This window comes from Eleutherodactylus coqui, chromosome 2, assembly GCF_035609145.1.
Source record: "Eleutherodactylus coqui strain aEleCoq1 chromosome 2, aEleCoq1.hap1, whole genome shotgun sequence".
Lineage (NCBI taxonomy): Eukaryota > Metazoa > Chordata > Amphibia > Anura > Eleutherodactylidae > Eleutherodactylus > Eleutherodactylus coqui.
In genome coordinates this window covers 328,661,001-328,685,049 of record NC_089838.1, presented here as the reverse complement: position 1 = coordinate 328,685,049, position 24,049 = coordinate 328,661,001, and the positions used below count along the sequence as shown (strand labels likewise).

General features: G+C 46.5%; 2 protein-coding genes across 2 annotated transcripts in view; one reads left to right on the top strand and one right to left on the bottom strand.

Annotated features, from left to right (window-relative positions):
- Nucleotides 1-1,860: 1,860 nt before the first annotated feature.
- Nucleotides 1,861-14,016, bottom strand: SLC25A11 (solute carrier family 25 member 11). Its single transcript, XM_066593833.1, has 8 exons — nucleotides 13,872-14,016; nucleotides 10,509-10,661; nucleotides 8,376-8,582; nucleotides 7,367-7,457; nucleotides 7,195-7,285; nucleotides 6,994-7,093; nucleotides 4,176-4,227; nucleotides 1,861-3,425 (listed from the first exon to the last, which is right to left on the bottom strand). Exons 1-8 carry the CDS (start codon nucleotides 13,940-13,942, stop codon nucleotides 3,270-3,272), a joined length of 921 nt encoding a protein of 306 aa, XP_066449930.1. The 5' UTR covers nucleotides 13,943-14,016; the 3' UTR covers nucleotides 1,861-3,269.
- Nucleotides 14,017-14,098: 82 nt separating this feature from the next.
- Nucleotides 14,099-24,049, top strand: part of LOC136610316 (uncharacterized) — a gene marked incomplete at its 5' end in the record, with an annotated part of 30,354 nt that continues 20,403 nt past the window's right edge. Inside the window, one exon of the mRNA XM_066589547.1 lies at nucleotides 14,099-14,121. Within this exon, the coding sequence (XP_066445644.1) occupies nucleotides 14,099-14,121 (23 nt within the window). The remainder of the gene's footprint in view (nucleotides 14,122-24,049) is intronic.

Below are 24,049 nucleotides of genomic sequence, written 5' to 3'. Positions count from 1 at the left end.
CATAAGCTTGCCAAAATCTCAGATAAGCCAAAACATTATGATCCGTTGGTCATAAAACATTTCTCAAGACAGATATGGTTAACTACTTGCTATTCTGGGGAATTTCTTCAGACTACTTGGGCTTGACCTTGAGCTGACCTTAGGTAAGAGTGTTCTCTGTGGTAGAGGTCATGGATGGACGGTCTATCAGCCGAGGTCACAACTTCTCCACAAGGGTTTGCTTTATCCGTTTTCCCGAGATCAATAAATGCGTGCTGTGTGGTCTCCTGCTTTGTTTCGAACCTCAGACTAGGCCACTAGGGTAACATGACCACATTTTTTTGTCTGAAAACACAAATGAATCCTGACAAAGTACCAGATCCCCTCTGATTGGTTCCATCCCTGATTATTACAAAAATACACAGATCCTACAGAGGACAGAACTTTGGTGGTGGCTTCTCGTAGCTCCATAACAGACACCTCCAAGTTGTCCTCTAGAGGTCTCCCAAATCTGAAGAATTTCTAAAGGTTTGTTCATTTAAAAAAAAAAAAAGAAAAAAGGGTAAGTGGTCTAACGAAGGATATGGTGAGGCTTCATAACAGATTTGGTTACTATGTTCTTCATCAGGTTGGTTTCCAGGGTGATGTATTCCCAAGAACAGTTGGCTTTCCCTCAGCCTCTTCTCTCAGGACCCTTCTCCTCCAGCTTTCTTGTAGTCTTCTTATCCAACCAGTTACTTGAAACTCAAAACAAGTCTGTGCAGTCAGAGAGGAAGTCTCTTCTATAGCGAAGAAAATCATGGTCACCTAAATACGAAATTAGTATTGATTCCAGTACAATAGGGGAGGGGGGACACATATTTGATGATTCCTCTCAGCCAAAAGTGATGCTCTGCTTTGCCTAACTTTCCTGGGGAGAGGTTGTGTGTGTGGTGGTGGTGGTTGTGGTGGTTGTGGTGGTGGTGGTGGTGGTTGTGGTGGGGCTGAAGGGCTCCCTCTACTGATACATAATGGAAATTTTAAAGTGCCACTCTGGCGAAAACACAATCTTTCATCCCTCCCCCTGATCTGATTCTAGAGGTCTCCTCTATGTATTGCAGCCCCCTGTCTGACACTTAGCAGCCATCATCTTGACAGAGAGTTTTTTCTTTAAACTTAGTTTTGCATCAATCCCAAGATGCATCAGCACATCATTAGGCAGAAGCTATACCATGCTGCCTGCTGGGGGGCAGTTTAATCATCATTACATTCTGTATTCACCTACAAAAGCTACAGCCCATATGTATACAGTCAGGAGGATGAGCTGTGATCTCCTCTATTATACCTGTGTGACATCAGTACCTGTGTGCCGCTCTAGGCAGTGTCTATGGTGTTTCCCTGTAACAGCATCACACAGACTGAGAATCCAACTAGAAAATGAATCTATAACCCCAAGTAGATCTGAGCCGATCAGGACTGAGATCACATGACTGAAGGAAGAGGCGGGAGTCTCAGACAGAAAGAACTAACTAACCAAGGTAACACCAGCTCACTTCTATATACTGGGGGGATAAGCTGCATAACGGAGCTACAGTTCAACTCTACAAATAATTGTTATATATGGTAACAGGTCAAACAATACGGCACCATGCTTTATCGTCTGCAGCAATTTTATTAACCCTTTAACTGCCTTCTAATCCACAAGGAACAAAGAGTATAGCTGATCGTCATTTGGGTATCGTGAGGCTGTAGACCGCTTCAGAGACCAAAAGTTAGTCTATGGACAACGCCTTTAAGTGGGCGGGGCTTCTGCACTCTCCATCATGGTAGTCACCAAACAATCAGACATTCCTGAGGTCATGTGGTCCAGTGTTTGTGTCGTAGAAAGTAATTAGCTCAGTCTTGCAACAAAACATTTTATTTTGATTCTTTTACGTTTTCACCCTTGTAAGCCGACATGATGGTAATACCCAAAAATGCTGGTGGTGACCGTCCCACGCGAACGGGCCACACGCTGCCACTAGCGACATACACCCGCCCATTATTTAGGAGATGCCATTTTACTGCAGACCATTGGAGACTGTGGGACTATTATGGTCGCCCCGTGAGGCCTGATAAAAAAATACACCTCTCGAAGCGCATATACATCTCTATATTACATGGGGGGGGGCGCGGATATTTACACCTCGAAATAAATACAAAATCAAGCACCTACGACCGATCTTAACGAGGGGGAGGGCCATGTAAGGGGATCCTAGACTATTCGATTTTTTACTCATGATGTGTTAAAAAAAACAACCATTTTTGTTTCGTACCTACAAACCTGAGGCTTCTACCACCTCGGTGTAATAGGAGCAAACCTCAGGATCGCAGGCCACACCCACAAGATGGCTGCCCTAAATCTAAAGGGGCAAAGCTGGGATTCGTTACTTGGTGCCGTTTCACCTCTTAGATTTGTTTTTTTATGAAAGCTGACGGCAGAAGTCAACATTAACCCCCTAAACCAAGTGGAGCCGGGGTTTACCCCCTTCCCACAGATAAAGCACTAAGTCCTATCCCTGATGTCTCCATCAATTGCACCGCCGTACGAGAAGCGTTGTATTTTATACCCATAACCTGTAAAACGAGTCTGTGCAGGCTAGAACTGCTGGAAGTTGTAGTCCTACACAGCCTCTTAAAGCGACAGAATACCCAAAAATAAACCTAAACTAGGAGGTTGGGATATGAGAGACCCTGCTTGTGTTCAGGCAGACCCCCGACTATTCATTAAAGAATGGGGGTGGAGTTCAAGAAAAACCCGTAAAGTATAAAGCAATGTGCTACAGAAGTGAAGACCAATAAATTAAAGCGAGGACGTCAAAAAGGGCAAGTCCACGTAAAACACACCCCTTTACAAACAGGGTTCATATTGCACGACACTCTGAAGGGGCGGGGCTAAAGACCCTGAGAGGCAGCACTGCCCCCTCTAGGAGAGGTGTGAATTTGGTACTAACTGCAAAGCATCATGGTCCTGAATTTCAGGACAACAGAAGAAGAAAAAAAGTAAAGAAAGGGATTTTTCTTTTATGCTTCAGTGCTGATCCCAGTCTTGTTTTGGATGGAAGCCCCCTTTAAATATCCATGTACTGATAGAACGGATACCCCAACCCAATACTCCGTACCAGGAGAGCTGGAGAGAAAGAATAGTTGATAAGTTTGTAGGGGGCGTTCCTTGCAGGTGGGAGGGGTACAGGGGGTGAGGGGTGGGTGACAACTTTGGCTGTAGGGTTTGTGCCTGTAGGTTGGATAGAAAGGGTCCCGGTCTGATCCCATCATCCGCTCAGGAAGAACTGCTTGTAGTATTTGTTCATCTGCTCCAGGAAGATAAAAGTCAACACCGTGTGAGGTCCCAGCCGGGCGTAGTAGGGGGTGAAGCCCTTCCAAAGGCTGAAGAACCCCTCGTGTCGGATCACCTTCATGAGAACGTCCTGCGGCCAAAAGAGAACGGGGTTAATGTGCGGCGGATCCGCGGGCGGGAGGAGAAGCAAAGTGATCTTGTAGATAGGAGACCGACTAATGGCCAGCCAGGAGACGATACAGGGAGCTATCTAATCTACATAGGCTAACACGGGCGAGCGAGATGTCGGCTGTGAATCACGACCGGATATTGGGCTCGCCAACATGCCATTTACCCACGGATGCCAGGCGGTTTATATCAAAACAACCTTGCGTTACTTCGGGGAAATAGCGATCCGCCGCCGTGGCAGATTGCAGAGTTTCTCCCATGATTTTCAATAGGGAAACCTTGCATCACATCGCGTTCACCTACCATGTGGGGCGGTGCTGCGAGGGCATACCCAAAAGATAGGACGTGCTGCGGTTTGTTTCCCGTATCGTGTGTCACCATTCGTGTGTCATACAAATATATCAGTTGCTTACTATTGCCACTAAGGGGGGGGACTGGGTATAGCTCCTAATTAGTCCAACTCGAACAGCTTATATAGATTGCCCCCTAATGGTGCCAACAGGTTTGTATGTACTCAGCAGAATAATGAGTGCAGCTCTGGAGTATAATATAGGCTCTAACTGATTATATGTAGATGGGTATACACTAGAACATGGTGGGAACACCCTGCAAGCAGATTCTCCTCAATCACTTTGTGGACCGGCAGCACATACACGGGGGCTCGCATATACCCTCAGCTGCATTATGGGGCCTTCAGTCATCAGGCACTCACCAGTCCATTCTTGTACTCCGGTTTCCCATCGATCATGCGCATGTTCTGTATCCTGTGGGGAAGAAGAGGCTATTCTGGATCACTAGTTATCAGGCTGTGTTCAATAGACCCTTTCTTAATGTTTAGGGGACCCCAAACACCCCCCTCCCTTAAAGGGGTTGTCCCGCAGCAGCAAGTGGGTCTATACACTTCTGTATGGCCATAATAATGCACTTTGTAATGTACATTGTGCATTAATTATGAGCCATACAGAAGTTATAAAAAGTTTTTTACTTACCTGCTCCGTTGCTAGCGTCCTCGTCTCCATGGTGCCGACTAATTTTTGGCCTCCGATGGCCAAATTAGCCGCGCTTGCGCAGTCCGGGTCTTCAGCAGTCTTCTATGGAGCCGCTCGTGCCAGAGAGCGGCTCCGTGTAGCTCCGCCCCGTCACGTGCCGATTCCAGCCAATCAGGAGGCTGGAATCGGCAGTGGACCGCACAGAAGAGCTGCGGTCCACGAAGACAGAGGATCCCGGCGGCCATCTTCAGCAGGTGAGTATGAAGACGCCGGACCGCCGGGATTCAGGTAAGCGCTGTGCGGGTGGTTTTTTTAACCCCTGCATCGGGGTTGTCTCGCGCCGAACGGGGGGGGGGGTTTAAAAAAAAAAAAACCCGTTTCGGCGCGGGACATCTCCTTTAACCACCATCCCTTCCATTCACATCCCATGTAAGGAGGTCCAATCAGATGGAAAGATCATCAGTAGCATTCTCATTTAGGATTTCCAAACTCCTCCGACATCAAGGAATATTGGTCCAGCATGTATATGTATGTAGGCTCTACCACTAGGGGGCACTGTAACAGGGAATTTTACAGTTCTTACTAAAGTGAGGACTCTTGGAACAGCCGGCCTCCCCCCTCCCCCCCCCCCCAACCTTCTCTTCCCCCTAGTGAGCTGTCACTTTATGCGTCAGCCTTAACTCTAAAATGTGATTGTTCTCCGCAAGAGAAACCAAGTAATCCTGTAGATCTGATACCTTTTAATGGCTAACAGAATTACATGATGTTACAGCGAGCTGAGAACCTCTCAGGATCCTTCCTCAGGCTAATAGATCTGAAGAAATCTATTCCATTTAGCCAGATATATATTATACATACACACATATGACAAGGCATCGGCACGGTGTGATATACCAGAACAGGATGAGGAGTAAATACTTAATTAGTGCACTGATAAAGGAATGTGAAAGTTTTATGGTCTCTAGATTGGTGTTAGGGGGTCAGCAGGCCAGCGTGATATCAGATTTCTCATAATCTCCACTGATGAAAGAAACCACTTGAAATGTTGATTCCTGTGTTGAGAGAATCAAAGATGGTTATAAACTTGGACTCCAAAACTCTTCTGTGACGTTGAGATTTAAAGTTGCCTTTTATTATAGTAACTTTCATTTGTTGTATGCGGTGTCCGTGACTACAAAAAAATGCTCCGCCCCAGGGAATTCTGTATCTAATCGTGTGGCGATGAGATCTCATCCTGGCTGTCAGTTTGTGTCCTGTTCTCTGACATAAAGCCCCCCAACAGGACGTTTACTGCACATGATCAGGTACACAACATCAGACGTGGAACATGTGAATGTCCCCGGGATCTTATGGTCCTGCTGTGTGTTGGGGATTTGTACATGTCAGCAGGTCTTACAGCTCCTTACATTATAGGGCAATGCACCCCTGATTATAAATTAGGAGGTTTGCTGTAAGGCCGGTCTCACACGACCGGATTTGAACTGTGGAATCCGCAATCATCACCTGCGCAGACCATCCGTGGTGTTCAAGAAATAGATCATTCGCATGCCGCTCACATGAGCGGACAGTGATCGCGATTTCCGCTCGTGGATATAAAATCGCAGCATGTTCTATTTTAGTGCGGATAGGTCGCGGGTACCCGAGTCATCGTCTAGCGGCGCCACGGGAAAAACAAAGACTTGGAAAATGATCTGTAGTGCGCATGACGGACGGCAGCTCACTGCGGTTATACGCAATTCAGAAAAAGACAGGTATGTACGGTCGCCGGCCGGGAACAGGGTCAGATTCCAATGCGGGCTACCGCATGCAGAATCCTACCCATCCGTGTGAGACCAGCCTATCATAGGAGGAGAGGGTCCGGCGATTAAAGAAAGAAAGACAGAATTACCTGCGGCTGAGCAGCGTTGTAGTCACGGACACAACGTATGAAGGTTACTATATTGAAAGGCAACTTCAGATCTCGGCATCACAGAATAATTTGGGAGTACAAGTTTATAACCATCTTTGATTCTCTCAACACCGGCCTGAACACTACAAAAAATGTCATAGAAGAGTGGAGAAGATGAGAAATCTATAGCACAGATAACACGCTGGCCTGGTGACCCCCTAACACCAATTCAGAGGCCATAAAACGTTCACATCCCTTACCAGTGGGCTAATTAAGTATTTACACTCCTGTTCTGGTATCGGTTTTTAGTACAAATCAATCACACCCCATCTGTTCCTTGTCATATGTGTGTGTGTGTGTATATATATATATTATACACACACACACCTCTTCAGATCTATTCCATTTATGCCTGAGGAAGAACCCCGAGTAGGTTGGAAAGCTCGCTGTAACATCATGTATTTTTGTTAGCCATTAGAAGGTCTCACATCTACAAGATTACGTGGTTTCTCTTGCTGAGAACAATCACATTTTGCTTGACGCGTCGGCATCCGTTGCCCATCAGATCGTCCCGTGTAAAAGAGCCATAACAGGGCAAATATATAGTTCCCTCCTCCTGTCAGAGGGCGCCGTGGATGTAAGCGGACACTCACCTGGTTTTGGCGATATCTACCGGCATTGAAGCAGCGGTGGTAACCAGTCCACTGATCATACTGGCACAGAAGTGGCACAGAATGTCATCCCGGAAATAGCCTACAAGACAAGGACAGAGATGAGCAACTGGTCAGACACCTCCTTGCTGACAGTTTCCACACTCCCTAAAGGCTGACTGCAGCCACACAATATCATCTCACCTGAATCAAGAAGGAACTGCTTGGACTGGGAATAAGATGCCAGCTGGGCAGCATTGACGACCACAGCCCGCGCCATAGTAGGTATACAACCCTGAGGAGAAGAAACAAGGTGGTTAAGGATAATGGCAGACCAGGACGCCATGATGTGTACAGTACGCACTACTACACCCACCCTCCACAGCGTGGTGATGCCCTCTTCCCGGCTCATCCTGACCAAAGCATTGAAGACGTTACTGTATCCTCTCCTCTGATCCGGAGGTAACCTGCAGGGAACGAGGACGCCATTAGTAGTCATGTAATAGTAAAACAGGGCTGAGTCTAAGGTGAGTATATCAGCAGCAGACACCGCTCTCCTGTCCTGGTAGTTTGTTACAGTGTATCAGTCCCGAGCTCACACAGGATTATCGAGGCTGGATACAATTGTAGCAAACTCTCAGCTCAAGAAAGGGTTTCAGTTTTGGGATGGAAAATAAAAAAAAATTCAAGATTGAAAAAACAGCAGCAAGCAGAGATGTAGAAAACAGCGAGGAATCAAAATACCTGAAACATTCGGAAACATGGAAGACGCTAAGAGGTTGTGTGAAGGCCCTTTTACACGGGACGAGCTGTCAGCAAACGAGGCGTGCCACTCATCCCCGTGTATACTCGCTGCGGTGCTGTTACACAGGAGCGAGCAACGCTGACAACAGGGCGGCTGGAGGGGCGTTCTCTCCCGCACCCACCTCCATTGGCTGTAAGGCTGGGTTCACAAGGGACAGAATTGCCGCAAAATCTCTGCCCGCGGCTCCTGATCCTGGGATTCACCAGCCACGTGGCCGAGATTTAGCAAAATGCCGCCGGCTGAACCACTCCAAAACCTGCGGCGAAATGCCGCAGGTTTTGACGCTGCGGAAATCTCATGGTTTTTCGGTGCGGCCAAACTGCGAGATTTCCGCAGGATTTCCGTCCCATGTGAACGCAGCCTAAGCAGCGGCCATTCAGTACTGAACAGTCGTCATTCAGGACTTTAAGCATGCTGAAAACTGAACAACTCTCATCCAGGCGTTCGGTCCCTGAATGCTTTTACACGGGACGACTACAGCTCAAAACCCTGCAAGAGCCTCAACAACCAGAACGATAATCGTCCCGTGTAAAAGGGCCTTAAGGAGACCACCACTAGGGGCGCTCTCTGCACATCTTACCTCCCATCTGCTGTCATTCTGATCAGTGCAACTTCAGCAGGAGTCCCCACAAAGGCCCCCGTGGCCCCGGCCGTCATGCCTATAGCTGCCTTCATTAAAAAGTTGGGGGGTGTTCCATCCGCCTTCGTGAGTTTCTCAAAGAGAATGGTGTAAATACCGAGACGTGTCGTCGTGTAGGTCGCCTGACGCAGCAAACCAGCAGATAACCTGAGGAGCGGAGCAAGGAAACGTTATAGACGATGATTAACAGAAGGGGGCTATGAGTCTGCCCCTCCCCCTGCAGGGTGATATATACAGAAGGGGGCTATGAGTCTGCCCCTCCCCCTGCAGGGTGATATATACAGAAGGGGGATATGAGTCTGCCCCTCCTCCTGCAGGGTGATATATACAGAAGGGAGCTATGAGTCTGCTCCTCCTCCTGCAGGGTGATATATACAGAAGGGAGCTATGAGTCTGCTCCTCCTCCTGCAGGGTGATATATACAGAAGGGGGATATGAGTCTGCCCCTCCTCCTGCAGGGTGATATATACAGAAGGGGGATATGAGTCTGCCCCTCCTCCTGCAGGGTGATATATACAGAAGGGAGCTATGAGTCTGCTCCTCCTCCTGCAGGGTGATATATACAGAAGGGGGCTATGAGTCTGCTCCTCCTCCTGCAGGGTGATATATACAGAAGGGAGCTATGAGTCTGCCCCTCCTCCTGCAGGGTGATATATACAGAAGGGAGCTATGAGTCTGCTCCTCCCCCTGCAGGGTGATATATACAGAGGGGAGCTATGAGTCTGCTCCTCCTCCTACAGGGTGATATATACAGAATGGAGCTATGAGTCTGCTCCTCCTCCTGCAGGGTGATATATACAGAAGGGGGCTATGAGTCTGCTCCTCCCCCTGCAGGGTGATATATACAGAAGGGGCTATGAGTCTGCTCCTCCTCCCCCTGCAGGGTGATATATACAGAAGGGAGCTATGAGTCTGCTCCTCCTCCTGTGGGGTTATATATACAGAAGGGAGCTATGAGTCTGCTCCTCCTCCTGCAGGGTGATATATACAGAAGGGGGCTATGAGTCTGCCCCTCCTCCTGTGGGGTTATATATACAGAAGGGAGCTATGAGTCTGCTCCTCCTCCTGCAGGGTGATATATACAGAAGGGGGCTATGAGTCTGCTCCTCCTGCAGGGTGATATATACAGAAGGGGGCTATGAGTCTGCTCCTCCTCCTGCAGGGTGATATATACAGAGAGGGCTATCAGTCTGCTCCTCCCCCTGCAGGGTGATATATACAGAATGGAGCTATGAGTCTGCTCCTCCTCCTGCAGGGTGATATATACAGAAGGGAGCTATGAGTCTGCTCCTCCTCCTGCAGGGTGATATATACAGAAGGGAGCTATGAGTCTGCTCCTCCCCCTGCAGGGTGATATATACAGAAGGGGGCTATGAGTCTGCTCCTCCCCCTGCAGGGTGATATATACAGAAGGGAGCTATGAGTCTGCTCCTCCCCCTGCAGGGTGATATATACAGAAGGGAGCTATGAGTCTGCTCCTTCCCCTGCAGGGTGATATATACAGAAGGGAGCTATGAGTCTGCTCCTCCTCCTGCGGGGTGATATATACAGAAGGGAGCTATGAGTCTGCTCCTCCTCCTGCAGGGTGATATATACAGAAGGGAGCTATGTGTCTGCCCCTCCCCCTGCAGGGTGATATATACAGAAGGGCCCTATGAGTCTGCTCCTCCTGCAGGGTGATATATATAGAAGGGGGCTATGAGTCTGCTCCTCCTCCTGCAGGGTGATATATACAGAAGGGAGCTATGTGTTTGCCCCTCCCCCTGCAGGGTGATATATACAGAAGGGCCCTATGAGTCTGCTCCTCCTGCAGGGTGATATATATAGAAGGGGGCTATGAGTCTGCTCCTCCCCCTGCAGGGTGATATATACAGAAGGGCCCTATGAGTCTGCTCCTCCTGCAGGGTGATATATATAGAAGGGGGCTATGAGTCTGCCCCTCCTCCTGCGGGGTGATATATATAGAAGGGAGCTATGAGTCTGCTCCTCCTCCTGCGGGGTGATATATACAGAAGGGGGCTATGAGTTGGCTCCGCCCCCTGAAGGGTGGTAGGCTGGTCCTCGGAGACTCACCCTGTGTAGATGCCCCGCAGCCCCTCCTGCCTCAGGATGGTGGACACGGCATGGAAGCTGGTCTTGTACTCCTTGGTTTTGGCCCCCTCTCCGCTCAGCTGCATGCGGTTCTTCACCAGGTCCAATGGTTGCACGAACACGGTGGCGCCCATCCTGTACCGGGAGACGAGCTCGTTAGTAACAGTGCTGACACCCAATATTAAAGACAACAAGATGGCGGCTCCTGAGACCACATGACGTGCGGCTGCAGAGAGGTAAGTCACATGTAGGTACTGGAGACCATTAGGGACTAATCTGGGGAGGGAGGGGGAGCAGAAGGGTACCTACATCAGCCCCACAGTCCTGCGCTTCACGCTGTGCTCAGAGGTACGACTTACAGTCACCATCTCCTCACTCAGCTGGGGGTCCGTTACAATGTATCAGCACAGGTTACATGTCCCGCTCTGGAGTTCTGCCTGCTCATCTCCTTGACCAGTGGTTCTCTGCCTTTTTCAGCCCAGCGCCCCCTTTAGGTATTTTGATGGTGGCCAGCGAACCCCAAGTCTTACTAGTTTAGGGCTTATCTCCACGGACGGAGCGGGATACGCCTGTGAATTTCTGCCGCAGTAGTACTGCGTTTAAAGACACGAGTGCCCGCAAGTGATCACGTAATTTCACTGTGGAAATCCCGCGGTCTCCATTAGTACTTTATTAATGACCCCCGCGGTGAATTAGGACAGGTCACGGGAAGGATAAGGTCAGGACGGGTGAGCAGCCTCTGGGTGTGAACGACAGCTACAATACTAGAGACCTCTGCTTGCTGTCAGCAGATGGAAGCTTCGCTGCTCACACAGCGGCAGGTTGCTACAATGTATTGGTGCAGCTGAGTGTTACCAACCCACAGCACAAGAGGGCGCAAGAAGACAGTTGTGTGTGCAGGATCGGGTCTGGCTGCAGCGCTGTTGGGTACGGGCAGTCATCACTGCTGCGGGGGGCCGCCGGCACTACCAAGGAAAGCGGACGGCGGGTAAGGGCGGTCACCACTGCTGCGGGGGGCTGCCGGGCTGTCAGCGCTACCGAGGAAAGCGGACGGCTGGGAAGGGCGGCCACTACTGCTACGGGGGGCTGCCGGGCCATCAGCGCTACCGAGGAAAGCGGACGGCTGGGAAGGGCGGCCACCACTGCTACGGGGGGCTGCCGGGCTGTCAGCGCTACCAAGGAAAGCGGATGGCGGGGAAGGGCGGCCACCACTGCTACGGGGGGCTGCCGGGCCATCAGCGCTACCAAGGAAAGCGGACGGCGGGGAAGGGCGGCCACCACTGCTACGGGGGGCTGCCGGGCCATCAGCGCTACCAAGGAAAGCGGACGGCGGGGAAGGGCGGCCACCACTGCTACGGGGGGCTGCCGGGCCATCAGCGCTACCAAGGAAAGCAGACGGCGGGGAAGGGCGGCCACCACTGCTACGGGGGGCTGCCGGGCCACCAGCGCTACCGAGGCAAGCGGATTGCGGGGAAGGGCGGCCACCACTGCTATGGGGGGCTGCCGGGCTGTCAGCGCTACCAAGGAAAGCGGACGGCGGGGAAGGGCGGCCACCACTGTTACGGGGGGCTGCCGGGCCATCAGCGCTACCAAGGAAAGCGGACGGCGGGGAAGGGCGGCCACCACTGCTACGGGGGGCTGCCGGGCCATCAGCGCTACCAAGGAAAGCGGACGGCGGGTAAGGGCGGTCACCACTGCTACGGGGGGCTGCCGGGCCATCAGCGCTACCGAGGAAAGCGGACAGCAGGGAAGGGCGGCCACCACTGCTACGGGGGGCTGCCGGGCCATCAGCGCTACCAAGGAAAGCGGACGGCGGGGAAGGGCGGCCACCACTGCTACGGGGGGCTGCCGGGCCATCAGCGCTACCAAGGAAAGCGGACGGCGGGTAAGGGCGGTCACCACTGCTACGGGGGGCTGCCGGGCCATCAGCGCTACCGAGGAAAGCGGACAGCAGGGAAGGGCGGCCACCACTGCTACGGGGGGCTGCCGGGCCATCAGCGCTACCGAGGAAAGCGGACGGCGGGGAAGGGCGGCCACCACTGTCAAGGAGCAGGAGCTGCTGAGAAAAGCAGCTGCTGGGCCGCTGGCGCTGTGAAGGAAAATGGCTGTCATCAGCATCAAGGAAAGGGGCCACCATCGGGGGAAGGAGACGCTGAGGCAATCAGGGGGAGCCGCAACTGGGGCCCGCCGTCAGGGGAAGGAGCCGCCGGGGCCCGCCGTCAGGGGAAGGAGCCGCCGGGGACCGCTGTCAGGGGAAGGAGCTGCCGAGGCCATTAGGGGGAGGAGCAAATGGGGGCCACCGTCAGGGGAAGGAGCCGCTGGGGCCGATCAGGTGGAGGAGCCGCCGGGGGCCATCAGGGGAAGGAGCAATCGGGGGCCGCCGTCAGGGGAAGGAGCCGCCGGGGGCCCTCAGGGGAAGGAGCAACCAGGGGCCGATCAGGTGGAGGAGCCGCCGGGGGCCGATCAGGTGGAGGAGCCGCCGGGGGCCGATCAGGTGGAGGAGCCGCCGGGGGCCCTCAGGGGAAGGAGCAACCAGGGGCCACCGTCAGTGCGGCCGGGGAGGGGGCTGGCGGGTGCTGTCAGTGCGGCCGAGGAGGGGGCCGGAGGGGGCTGTCAGTGCGGCCGGGCAGGGGGCTGCGGGTGCTGTCAGTGCGGCCGGGCAGGGGGCTGCGGGTGCTGTCAGTGCGGCCGGGCAGGGGGCTGCGGGTGCTGTCAGTGCGGCCGGGCAGGGGGCTGCGGGTGCTGTCAGTGCGGCCGGGCAGGGGGCTGACGGGGGCTGTCAGTGCGGCCGGGCAGGGGGCTGCGGGGGCTGTCAGTGCGGCCGAGGAGGGGGCCGGAGGGGGTTGTCAGTGCGGCCGAGGAGGGGGCCGGAGGGGGTTGTCAGTGCGGCCGAGGAGGGGGCTGGCGGGTGCTGTCAGTGCGGCCGGGCAGGGGGGGCCGGCGGGGGCTGTCAGTGCGGCCGGGCAGGGGGCTGCGGGTGCTGTCAGGGCCACCAGGGATGAGGCGCTGGGATTACCCCTTTCTCACCCCACACACGGCTGTAGCAGTATTTTGGTCAGTACTGTCGCATTTAGTTGGGTTACTGTGATGAAGTGTCCTTTCCTGGTAAGGAAACCATCAGTAAGCAGGTGGGTTACGCTGACAGGTCGGTCCTCCAGCAGTGAGGTGCCCCGCCGGGGGGTACATGAGGACTCCTACTGGCTGACAGGGTCACATATTTCATAACATGGAAAATACCCCCCACGTGACGTCATACAGTGCGAGGAGCACACAGTGATGACGTCAAACAGTATGAGGACCCCCATGCTTTCCCCCGGGGTCCCCGGTCTCAGTCCCGCACATTACCCTGCCAGTCCCCCGAAGAGGAACTTGATGGCCTTCGGGGAGCTCCTCTCCTTGCCGCTTGCCGCCGTCATCTTGTCACCGACTGACCGGAGAGACCCCCAAGGTGACACGGGAGGTGTGGGAGCACAGCCAGGGGCGTGGTCTGCTGACGTAAGGTCGGCAGAGCGCAGGGGACATATTGGAAGAGGGCAGCAGCGCACCGGGCGCCATGTTTGATGTGGGAGTAGCGACAATTCCACGATAGCTTGAGGTAATTTAGAGAAAACTTGATATGGGGGGGCTGGGGGAATCAGCGGGGTCGCTTGGGGGGGGGGGGGGGGGGCAAGTTCTACACCGCGAGGCCAACATGTAGGATAGGAACGTCCCGCCTTTTCGGGTAAGGGCAAACCTCAGCGGCGGCCATCTTGGATATGGGAAGTGTTTGTGTAGCGTAATAAAGTTTTTAATTCTCTATTGAAATTTGCAGCTAGGAAATTCTTGAAAATTCAAGGATTTAGGAAAAGGACAGTTTTTTTGTTTTTTTCTTAACATGACTCCAACCGTAGAAACGCAGTAATGTGAACTGCTGCCAGAACGTACATGACGGTCCCTCCTCAACTATGATTGTTGTGTGCACAATGCGATAAAAGTCGTACTGCGCTGCCGCTGCGTGACCACGCGGGCAGACGACTGAGTAAAATCCAATGTGCAATACACAAACGAGGCGCAATATTTTCTTACAGTACAGTCGCCCACAGCCGTCACGTGACTCTCCATATTCTTCAGCAGCGTGTATCCGTCACTGTACCCTCCTGCGGCCCCCTAAGCACACTGGTCCCTTATTATGTCCCCACATGGCGGTATTACCCTGCGCAGCCGCGCCGTCTTCTGGCATGTTGACCTTTGTAGTTATCACACAGTGTAATAATCTCATTAGTAACGGATATTGCTCGGCGTCCGGCCTAATGATGTGTGAGCGTCAATCATTAACGACAATCACTAGATAATTTGTCAGCAAAAGTGCATGAAGACGAATCAGCGGCGATCGTGGCGGCCATCGGCACGCAATAGGCACAGTGAGCGGCCAGTATATTAGAGACCCCCATCTCGAGCCGCAGCAATTCACCAGGGAATGGATTCCACTAGATTCTGCAGGAATATCGGCCCCTGCGGACAGGACCCTTCTTGTAGCTGCCACAGATTAGCCAGACATGCTGACACGTTCTGACCGGCAGACAGGACGCGGTCAGACATGGCGGAGGTACTGCGGATTTGGCGCCACAATTCTTTGGTAACGAACATCACAATATAAGGGACCGGCGAGGAACAAACCTGCAAATTTGCAGCACAAAACTGTAGAACAGAGCGAGGGCTTGTTTACACGCACATATTTACACGCGTAATATGCCGTGAGTAGAATCCATGGACTTTATTTTGTCATGTGATGTTCGGTCGCGTGAAAACAAAACTGCAGCGTGTCCTTTATGGTGATATTACACACCGCGATCGGCCAATGAAGTGAAAGGGCGGGCGCAAATATGCAGCGAATGCGCAAGATATCTGTGTATGTGCTCCGCAAATCACTGGGCCCTCCTATGAATTTTTTTTTTTGCTCGCGGCGCATTTACGCAACCAAAACCCACCTCCGCCCGTGCGCACAAGTCCCAAGGCTGCATCTGCACATGGATTGTCTGCGATTGCGGTCTGTTCTGTGAGAAAACTGCAGATACACTTTTACCGAGAACTAAAAGAAACGCTGCAGTCACGCGATAATCGCATCCACTAGCGGATGCGACGCAATGCTACTTTTTTTTCCTCCCATAGAAAATAATTGGCATATTGCCCCGAAAACAGGAGGCGCTGCGATTCTTCTTTCACGGATCTTTGATGCGAGAGCAACCGCGTGAATAAAGACAAGGGGTTATTTTCTGGTGGGAGTTCCATCCAGATCCCATTTGGACAGAACTCACGCAAGGAAACTGCGCCTGTAAATAATGACTGTAATATCCGCAGCTCGGGCTATATGTGTGGGGGCGCTGCGGGGTTACACTGTAATTCACTGATTGCAAGGCAGCGAGTTGGTTTATGTGCGACGTATGAACCCACCCTGCCCGCTGTTAACCCCTTAGATAACCCAAACCCACTGTTAACCTCTTAGATGCCTCGATTAACAGTCATTTCGGACTGTAAAGAGTTCACAAAGAGAACGTGCACTCTTCGTGTCAGCAGTGGCCCACTGCCATATCACTTCAGAGGGCCAACTGGTTGTCATGGCAACAAGATATCTCATTCGCAGGTTGCCGGGTCTGCTACGGCATGTGACTGCTAGCAATAGTGATAGTGCATTGCAATAGGGCTGTGCTTCTGTGCATTAACACAGCAATCATACAAGTGTGGGTACAAGTCCCCTACAGGGACATAAAAATTCTGTTAAAAAAAGTGGTTAAACCCAGTGTTTTTCAAGTGCAGCAAAAACAAAAGTAAAAAACAAAAAAAAAAAAAACACACCACCTAAAGAACGGAGCCTAAGACGGGGTTCACACTAGGGAGATAAACGGCCGCTAAGCCCGGGATTGGCCAGCCATGTGGACGAGATTTCTCAGAAATCTTGTCCACACAGGACGGTGAATCTGCCGTGGCGAGCCTGGCAGGAGCCGACACTGCGGCGCAGATTCACCGGCTGCAGCATGTTAAATTTTTTTTTCTTCTTCCACTGCGGCTGCGATCTCCTCTAGGGGAGCGCCGGCCGCATCGGAAGAGCGTGCAGCCAAGCCACTGCAAAACCCGCGGCTAAGTGCCGAGGGTTTTAAAGCAGCGGATTCCCGGCGGAAATCTCGCGGTTTTTTTGCTGTGGCCAAACCACGAGATCTCTGCCCGGAATCCGCCCGGTGTGAACCCGGCCTAAATGCTTTCTTTGTTCATTTCACTTCCAAAAAGAATGCAATAAAAGTGATCATAAAAACCGGATGTACACGAAAATAGAGCCAAAAAAAATATTTACAGCTCGTCACGCAAAAACCAAACCCTCGTATGTTCCTGCCAATGCAGAGTAAAGTTATGGCTGTTCAGAAGTGGAGATGAAAATCTCCCTCTACAAGAGTAAAAAAAACTAAAAATTGCTGTATTCGCGTCACTAAGTGGCAGGAGCGGCGTCCAGACAACTGTAACAATGATTGAATTATGGCTGTGATTAACAAATGTGGACGGTTAGCTCCTTCTGAGGACACGTCATCAATAGTAAAAGTCCCAGACAACCACATTAACAGGACCGTGTGACACATAAACCCTCATTTATAGGATCACAGCGTTCAGAGTAGTTTTGAATAAGAGAGAGGGAGCGGCCGGTACTGCATCGTGTCACCTCATCCTGAGCGGGAATCAAATGTGGACATTGTTCCTACTGTAGAGGCTTACATAACAGGAGCAGGGTGTGAGCAGAAAGGACTGAGCATAAGGTCAAAGCTGAAGCACAGACTTCAGATACTATCACATAACCAATTAGTTATATTCTTGTACATAGGGGGCAGTACTATAATAACTACTATAATACCGCCTCCTATGTACAAGAATATAACTACTATAATACTGTCCCCTATGTACAAGAATATAACTACTATAGTACTGCCTCCTATGTACAAGAATATAACTACTATAATACTGCCCCCTATGTACAAGAATATAACTACTATAATACTGCCCCCTATGTACAAGAATATAACTACTATAATACTGTCCCCTATGTACAAGAATATAACTACTATAATACCGCTCCCTATGTACAAGAATATAACTACTATAATACCGCCTCCTATGTACCAGAATATAACTACTATAATACTGCCCCCATGTACAAGAATATAACTACTATAATACTGCCCCCATGTACAAGAATATAACTACTATAATACTGCCCCCATGTACAAGAATATAACTACTATAATACTGCCCCCATGTACAAGAATATAACTACTATAATACTGCCCCCATGTACAAGAATATAACTACTATAATACTGCCCCCATGTACAAGAATATAACTACTATAATACTGCCCCCATGTACAAGAATATAACTACTATAATACTGCCCCCTATGTACAAGAATATAACTACTATAATACTGCCCCCTATGTACAAGAATATAACTACTATAATACTGCCCCCATGTACAAGAATATAACTACTATAATACTGCCCCCATGTACAAGAATATAACTACTATAATACTGCCCCCATGTACAAGAATATAACTACTATAATACTGCCTCCTATGTACAGGAATATAACTACTATAATACTGCCCCTATGTACAAGAATATAACTACTATAATACTGCTCCCTATGTACAAGAATATAACTACTATAATACTGCTCCCTATGTACAAGAATATAACTGCTACAATACTGCCCCCTATGTACAAGAATATAACTGCTATAATACTGCCCCTATGTACAAGAATATAACTGCTATAATACTGCCCCCTATGTACAAGAATATAACTACTATAATACTGCCCCCTATGTACAAGAATATAACTACTATAATACTGCTCCCTATGTACAAGAATATAACTACTATAATACTGCCCCCCATGTACAAAAATATAACTACTATAATACTGCCCCCCATGTACAAGAATATAACTACTATAATACTGCCCCCCATGTACAAGAATATAACTACTATAATACTGCCCCCCATGTACAAGAATATAACTACTATAATACTGCCCCCCATGTACAAGAATATAACTACTATAATACTGCCCCCCATGTACAAGAATATAACTACTATAATACTGCCCCCCATGTACAAGAATATAACTACTATAATACTGCCCCCCATGTACAAGAATATAACTACTATAATACTGCCCCCCATGTACAAGAATATAACTACTATAATACTGTCCCCCATGTACAAGAATATAACTACTATAATACTGCCCCCTATGTACAAGAATATAACTACTATAATACTGCCCTCTATGTACAAGAATATAACTACTATAATACTGCCCCCTATGTACAAGAATATAACTACTATAATACTGCTCCTATGTACAAGAATATAACTACTATAATACTGCTCCTATGTACAAGAATATAACTGCTATAATACTGCCTCCTATGTACAAGAATATAACTACTATAATACTGCCTCCTATGTACAAGAATATAACTACTATAATACTGCCTCCTATGTACAAGAATATAACTACTATAATACTGCCTCCTATGTACAAGAATATAACTACTATAATACTGCTCCTATGTACAAGAATATAACTACTATAATACTGCCTCCTATGTACAAGAATATAACTACTATAATACTACCCCTATGTACAAGAATATAGCTACTACAATACTGCCTCCTATGTACAAGAATATAACTACTATAATACTGCCTCCTATGTACAAGAATATAACTACTATAATACTGCACCCTATGTATAAGAATATAACTACTATAATACTGCCCCCTATGTACAAGAATACAACTACTATAATACTGCACCCTATGTATAAGAATATAACTACTATAATACTGCCCCCTATGTACAAGAATATAACTACTATAATACTGCCTCCTATGTACAAAAATATAACTACTATAATACTGCTCCACTATGTACAAGAATATAACTACTATAATACTGCCCCTATGTACAAGAATATAACTACTATAATACTGCCCCCTATGTACAAGAATATAACTACTATAATACTGCCCCTATGAGTAAGAATATAACTACTATAATACTGCCTCCTATGTACAAAAATATAACTACTATAATACTGCTCCACTATGTATAAGAATATAACTACTATAATACTGCCCCTATGTACAAGAATATAACCACTATAATACTGCCCCCTATGTACAAGAATATAACTACTATAATACTGCCCCCTATGTACAAGAATATAACTACTATAATACTGCCCCCTATGTACAAGAATATAACTACTATAATACTGCCCCCTATATACAAGAATATAACTATTATAATACTGCCTCCTATGTACAAGAATATAACTACTATAATACTGCCCCTATGAGTAAGAATATAACTACTATAATACTGCCTCCTATGTACAAGAATATAACTACTATAATACTGCCCCCAATGTACAAGAATATAACTACTATAATACTGCCCCCTATGTCCAAGAATATAACTACTATAATACTGCCCCCTATGTACAAGAATATAACTACTATAATACTGCCTCCTATGTACAAGAATATAACTACTATAATACTGTCCCCTATATACAAGAATATAACTACTATAATACTGCCTCCTATGTACAAAAATATAACTACTATAATACTGCCCCCTATGTACAAGAATATAACTACTATATTACTGCCCCCTATGTACAAGAATATAACTACTATAATACTGCCCCCTATGTACAAGAATATAACTACTATAATACTGCCCCCTATGTACAAGAATATAACTACTATAATACTGCCCCTATGAGTAAGAATATAACTACTATAATACTGCCTCCTATGTACAAGAATATAACTACTATAATACTGCCCCCAATGTACAAGAATATAACTACTATATTACTGCCCCCTATGTCCAAGAATATAACTACTATAATACTGCCCCCAATGTACAAGAATATAACTACTATAATACTGCCTCCTATGTACAAGAATATAACTACTATAATACTGCCCCCAATGTACAAGAATATAACTACTATAATACTGCCTCCTATGTACAAGAATATAACTACTATAATACTGCCCCCAATGTACAAGAATATAACTACTATAATACTGCCCCCTATGTACAAGAATATAACTACTATAATACTGCCCCCAATGTACAAGAATATAACTACTATAATACTGCCCCCTATGTACAAGAATATAACTACTATAATATTGCCCCCTATGTACAAGAATATAACTACTATAATACTGCCTCCTATGTACAAGAATATAACTACTATAATACTGCTCCCTATGTACAAGTATATAACTACTATAATACTGCCTCCTATGTACAAAAATATAACTACTATAATACTGCCCCCTATGTACAAGAATATAACTACTATAATACTGCCTCCTATGTACAAAAATATAACTACTATAATACTACCACCTATGTAGAAGAATATAACTACTATAATACTGCCCCCTATGTACAAGAATATAACTACTATAATACTGCCTCCTATGTACAAAAATATAACTACTATAATACTACCACCTATGTAGAAGAATATAACTACTATAATACTGCCCCCTATGTACAAGAATATAACTACTATAATACTGCCTCCTATGTAGAAGAATATAACTACTATAATACTGCCCCCTATGTACAAGAATATAACTACTATAATACTGCTCCTATGTACAAGAATATAACTACTATAATACTGCCCCCTATGTACAAGAATATAACTACTATAATCCTGCCTCCTATGTACAAGAATATAACTACTATAATACTGCTCCCTGTGTACAAGAATATAACTACTATAATGCTGCCCCCTATGTACAAGAATATAACTACTATAATACTGCTCCCTATGTACAAGAATATAACTACTATAATACTGCTCCTATGTACAAGAATATAACTACTATAATACTGCCCACTATGTTCAAGAATATAACTACTATAATACTGCTCCTATGTACAAGAATATAACTACTATAATACTGCCCCCTATGTACAAGAATATAACTACTATAATCCTGCCTCCTATGTACAAGAATATAACTACTATAATACTGCTCCCTGTGTACAAGAATATAACTACTATAATGCTGCCCCCTATGTACAAGAATATAACTACTATAATACTGTCCGCTATGTACAAGAATATAACTACTATAATACTGCTCCCTATGTACAAGAATATAACTACTATAATACTGCCTCCTATGTACAAGAATATAACTACTATAATACTGCCTCCTATGTACAAGCATATAACTACTATAATACTGCCCCCTATGTACAAGAATATAACTACTATAATACTGCCCCTATGTACAAGAATATAACTACTATAATACTGCCCACTATGTTCAAGAATATAACTACTATAATACTGCTCCTATGTACAAGAATATAACTACTATAATACTGCCTCCTATGTACAAGAATATAACTACTATAATACTGCCTCCTATGTACAAGAATATAACTACCATAATACTGCTCCCTATATACAAGAATATAACTACTATAATACTGCCCCTATGTACAAGAATATAACTACTATAATACTGCCCCTATGTACAAGAATATAACTACTATAATACTGCCCCTATGTACAAGAATATAACTACTATAATACTGCCCACTATGTTCAAGAATATAACTACTATAATACTGCTCCTATGTACAAGAATATAACTACTATAATACTGCCTCCTATGTACAAGAATATAACTACTATAATACTGCCTCCTATGTACAAGAATATAACTACCATAATACTGCTCCCTATATACAAGAATATAACTACTATAATACTGCCCCTATGTACAAGAATATAACTACTATAATCCTGCCTCCTATGTACAAGAATATAACTACTATAATACTGCTCCCTGTGTACAAGAATATAACTACTATAATGCTGCCCCCTATGTACAAGAATATAACTACTATAATACTGTCCGCTATGTACAAGAATATAACTACTATAATACTGCTCCCTATGTACAAGAATATAACTACTATAATACTGCCTCCTATGTACAAGTATATAACTACTATAATACTGCCTCCTATGTACAAGCATATAACTACTATAATACTGCCCCCTATGTACAAGAATATAACTACTATAATACTGCCCCTATGTACAAGAATATAACTACTATAATACTGCCCACTATGTTCAAGAATATAACTACTATAATACTGCTCCTATGTACAAGAATATAACTACTATAATACTGCCTCCTATGTACAAGAATATAACTACCATAATACTGCTCCCTATATACAAGAATATAACTACTATAATACTGCCCCTATGTACAAGAATATAACTACTATAATACTGCCCCCTATGTACAAGAATATAACTACTATAATACTGCCCCTATGCACAAGAATATAACTACTATAATACTGCCCCTATGTACAAGAATATAACTACTATAATACTGCCCCCTATGTACAAGAATAGAACTACTGTAATACTGCCCCTATGTACAAGAATATAACTACTATAATACTGCCCCTATGTACAAGAATATAACTACTATAATACTGCTCCTATGTACAAGAATATAACTACTATAATACTGCCCCTATGTACAAGAATATAACTACTATAATACTGCCTCCTATGTACAAGAATATAACTACTATAATACTGCTCCCTATGTACAAGAATATAACTACTATAATACTGCCCCCTATGTACAAGTATATGACTACTATAATACTGCCCCCTATGTACAAGAATAGAACTACTGTAATACTGCCCCTATGTACAAGAATATAACTACTATAATACTGCCCCTATGTACAAGAATATAACTACTATAATACTGCCCCTATGCACAAGAATATAACTACTATAATACTGCCCCCTATGTACTAGAATATAACTACTATAATACTGCCCCCTATGTACAAGAATATAACTACTATAATACTGCCCCCTATGTACAAGTATATGACTACTATAATACTGCCCCCTATGTACAAGAATAGAACTACTGTAATACTGCCCCTATGTACAAGAATATAACTACTATAATACTGCCCCTATGTACAAGAATATAACTACTATAATACTGCCCCTATGTACAAGAATATAACTACTATAATACTGCCCCCTATGTACAAGAATATAACTACTATAATACTGCCCCTATGCACAAGAATATAACTACTATAATACTGCCCCCTATGTACTAGAATATAACTACTATAATACTGCCCCCTATGTACAAGAATATAACTACTATAATACTGCCCCCTATGTACAAGAATATAACTACTATAATACTGCCCCCTATGTACAAGAATATAACTACTATAATACTGCCCCTATGCACAAGAATATAACTACTGTAATACTGCTCCCTATGTACTAGAATATAACTACTATAATACTGCCCCCTATGTACAAGAATATAACTACTATAATACTGCCCCTATGTACAAGAATATAACTACTATAATAC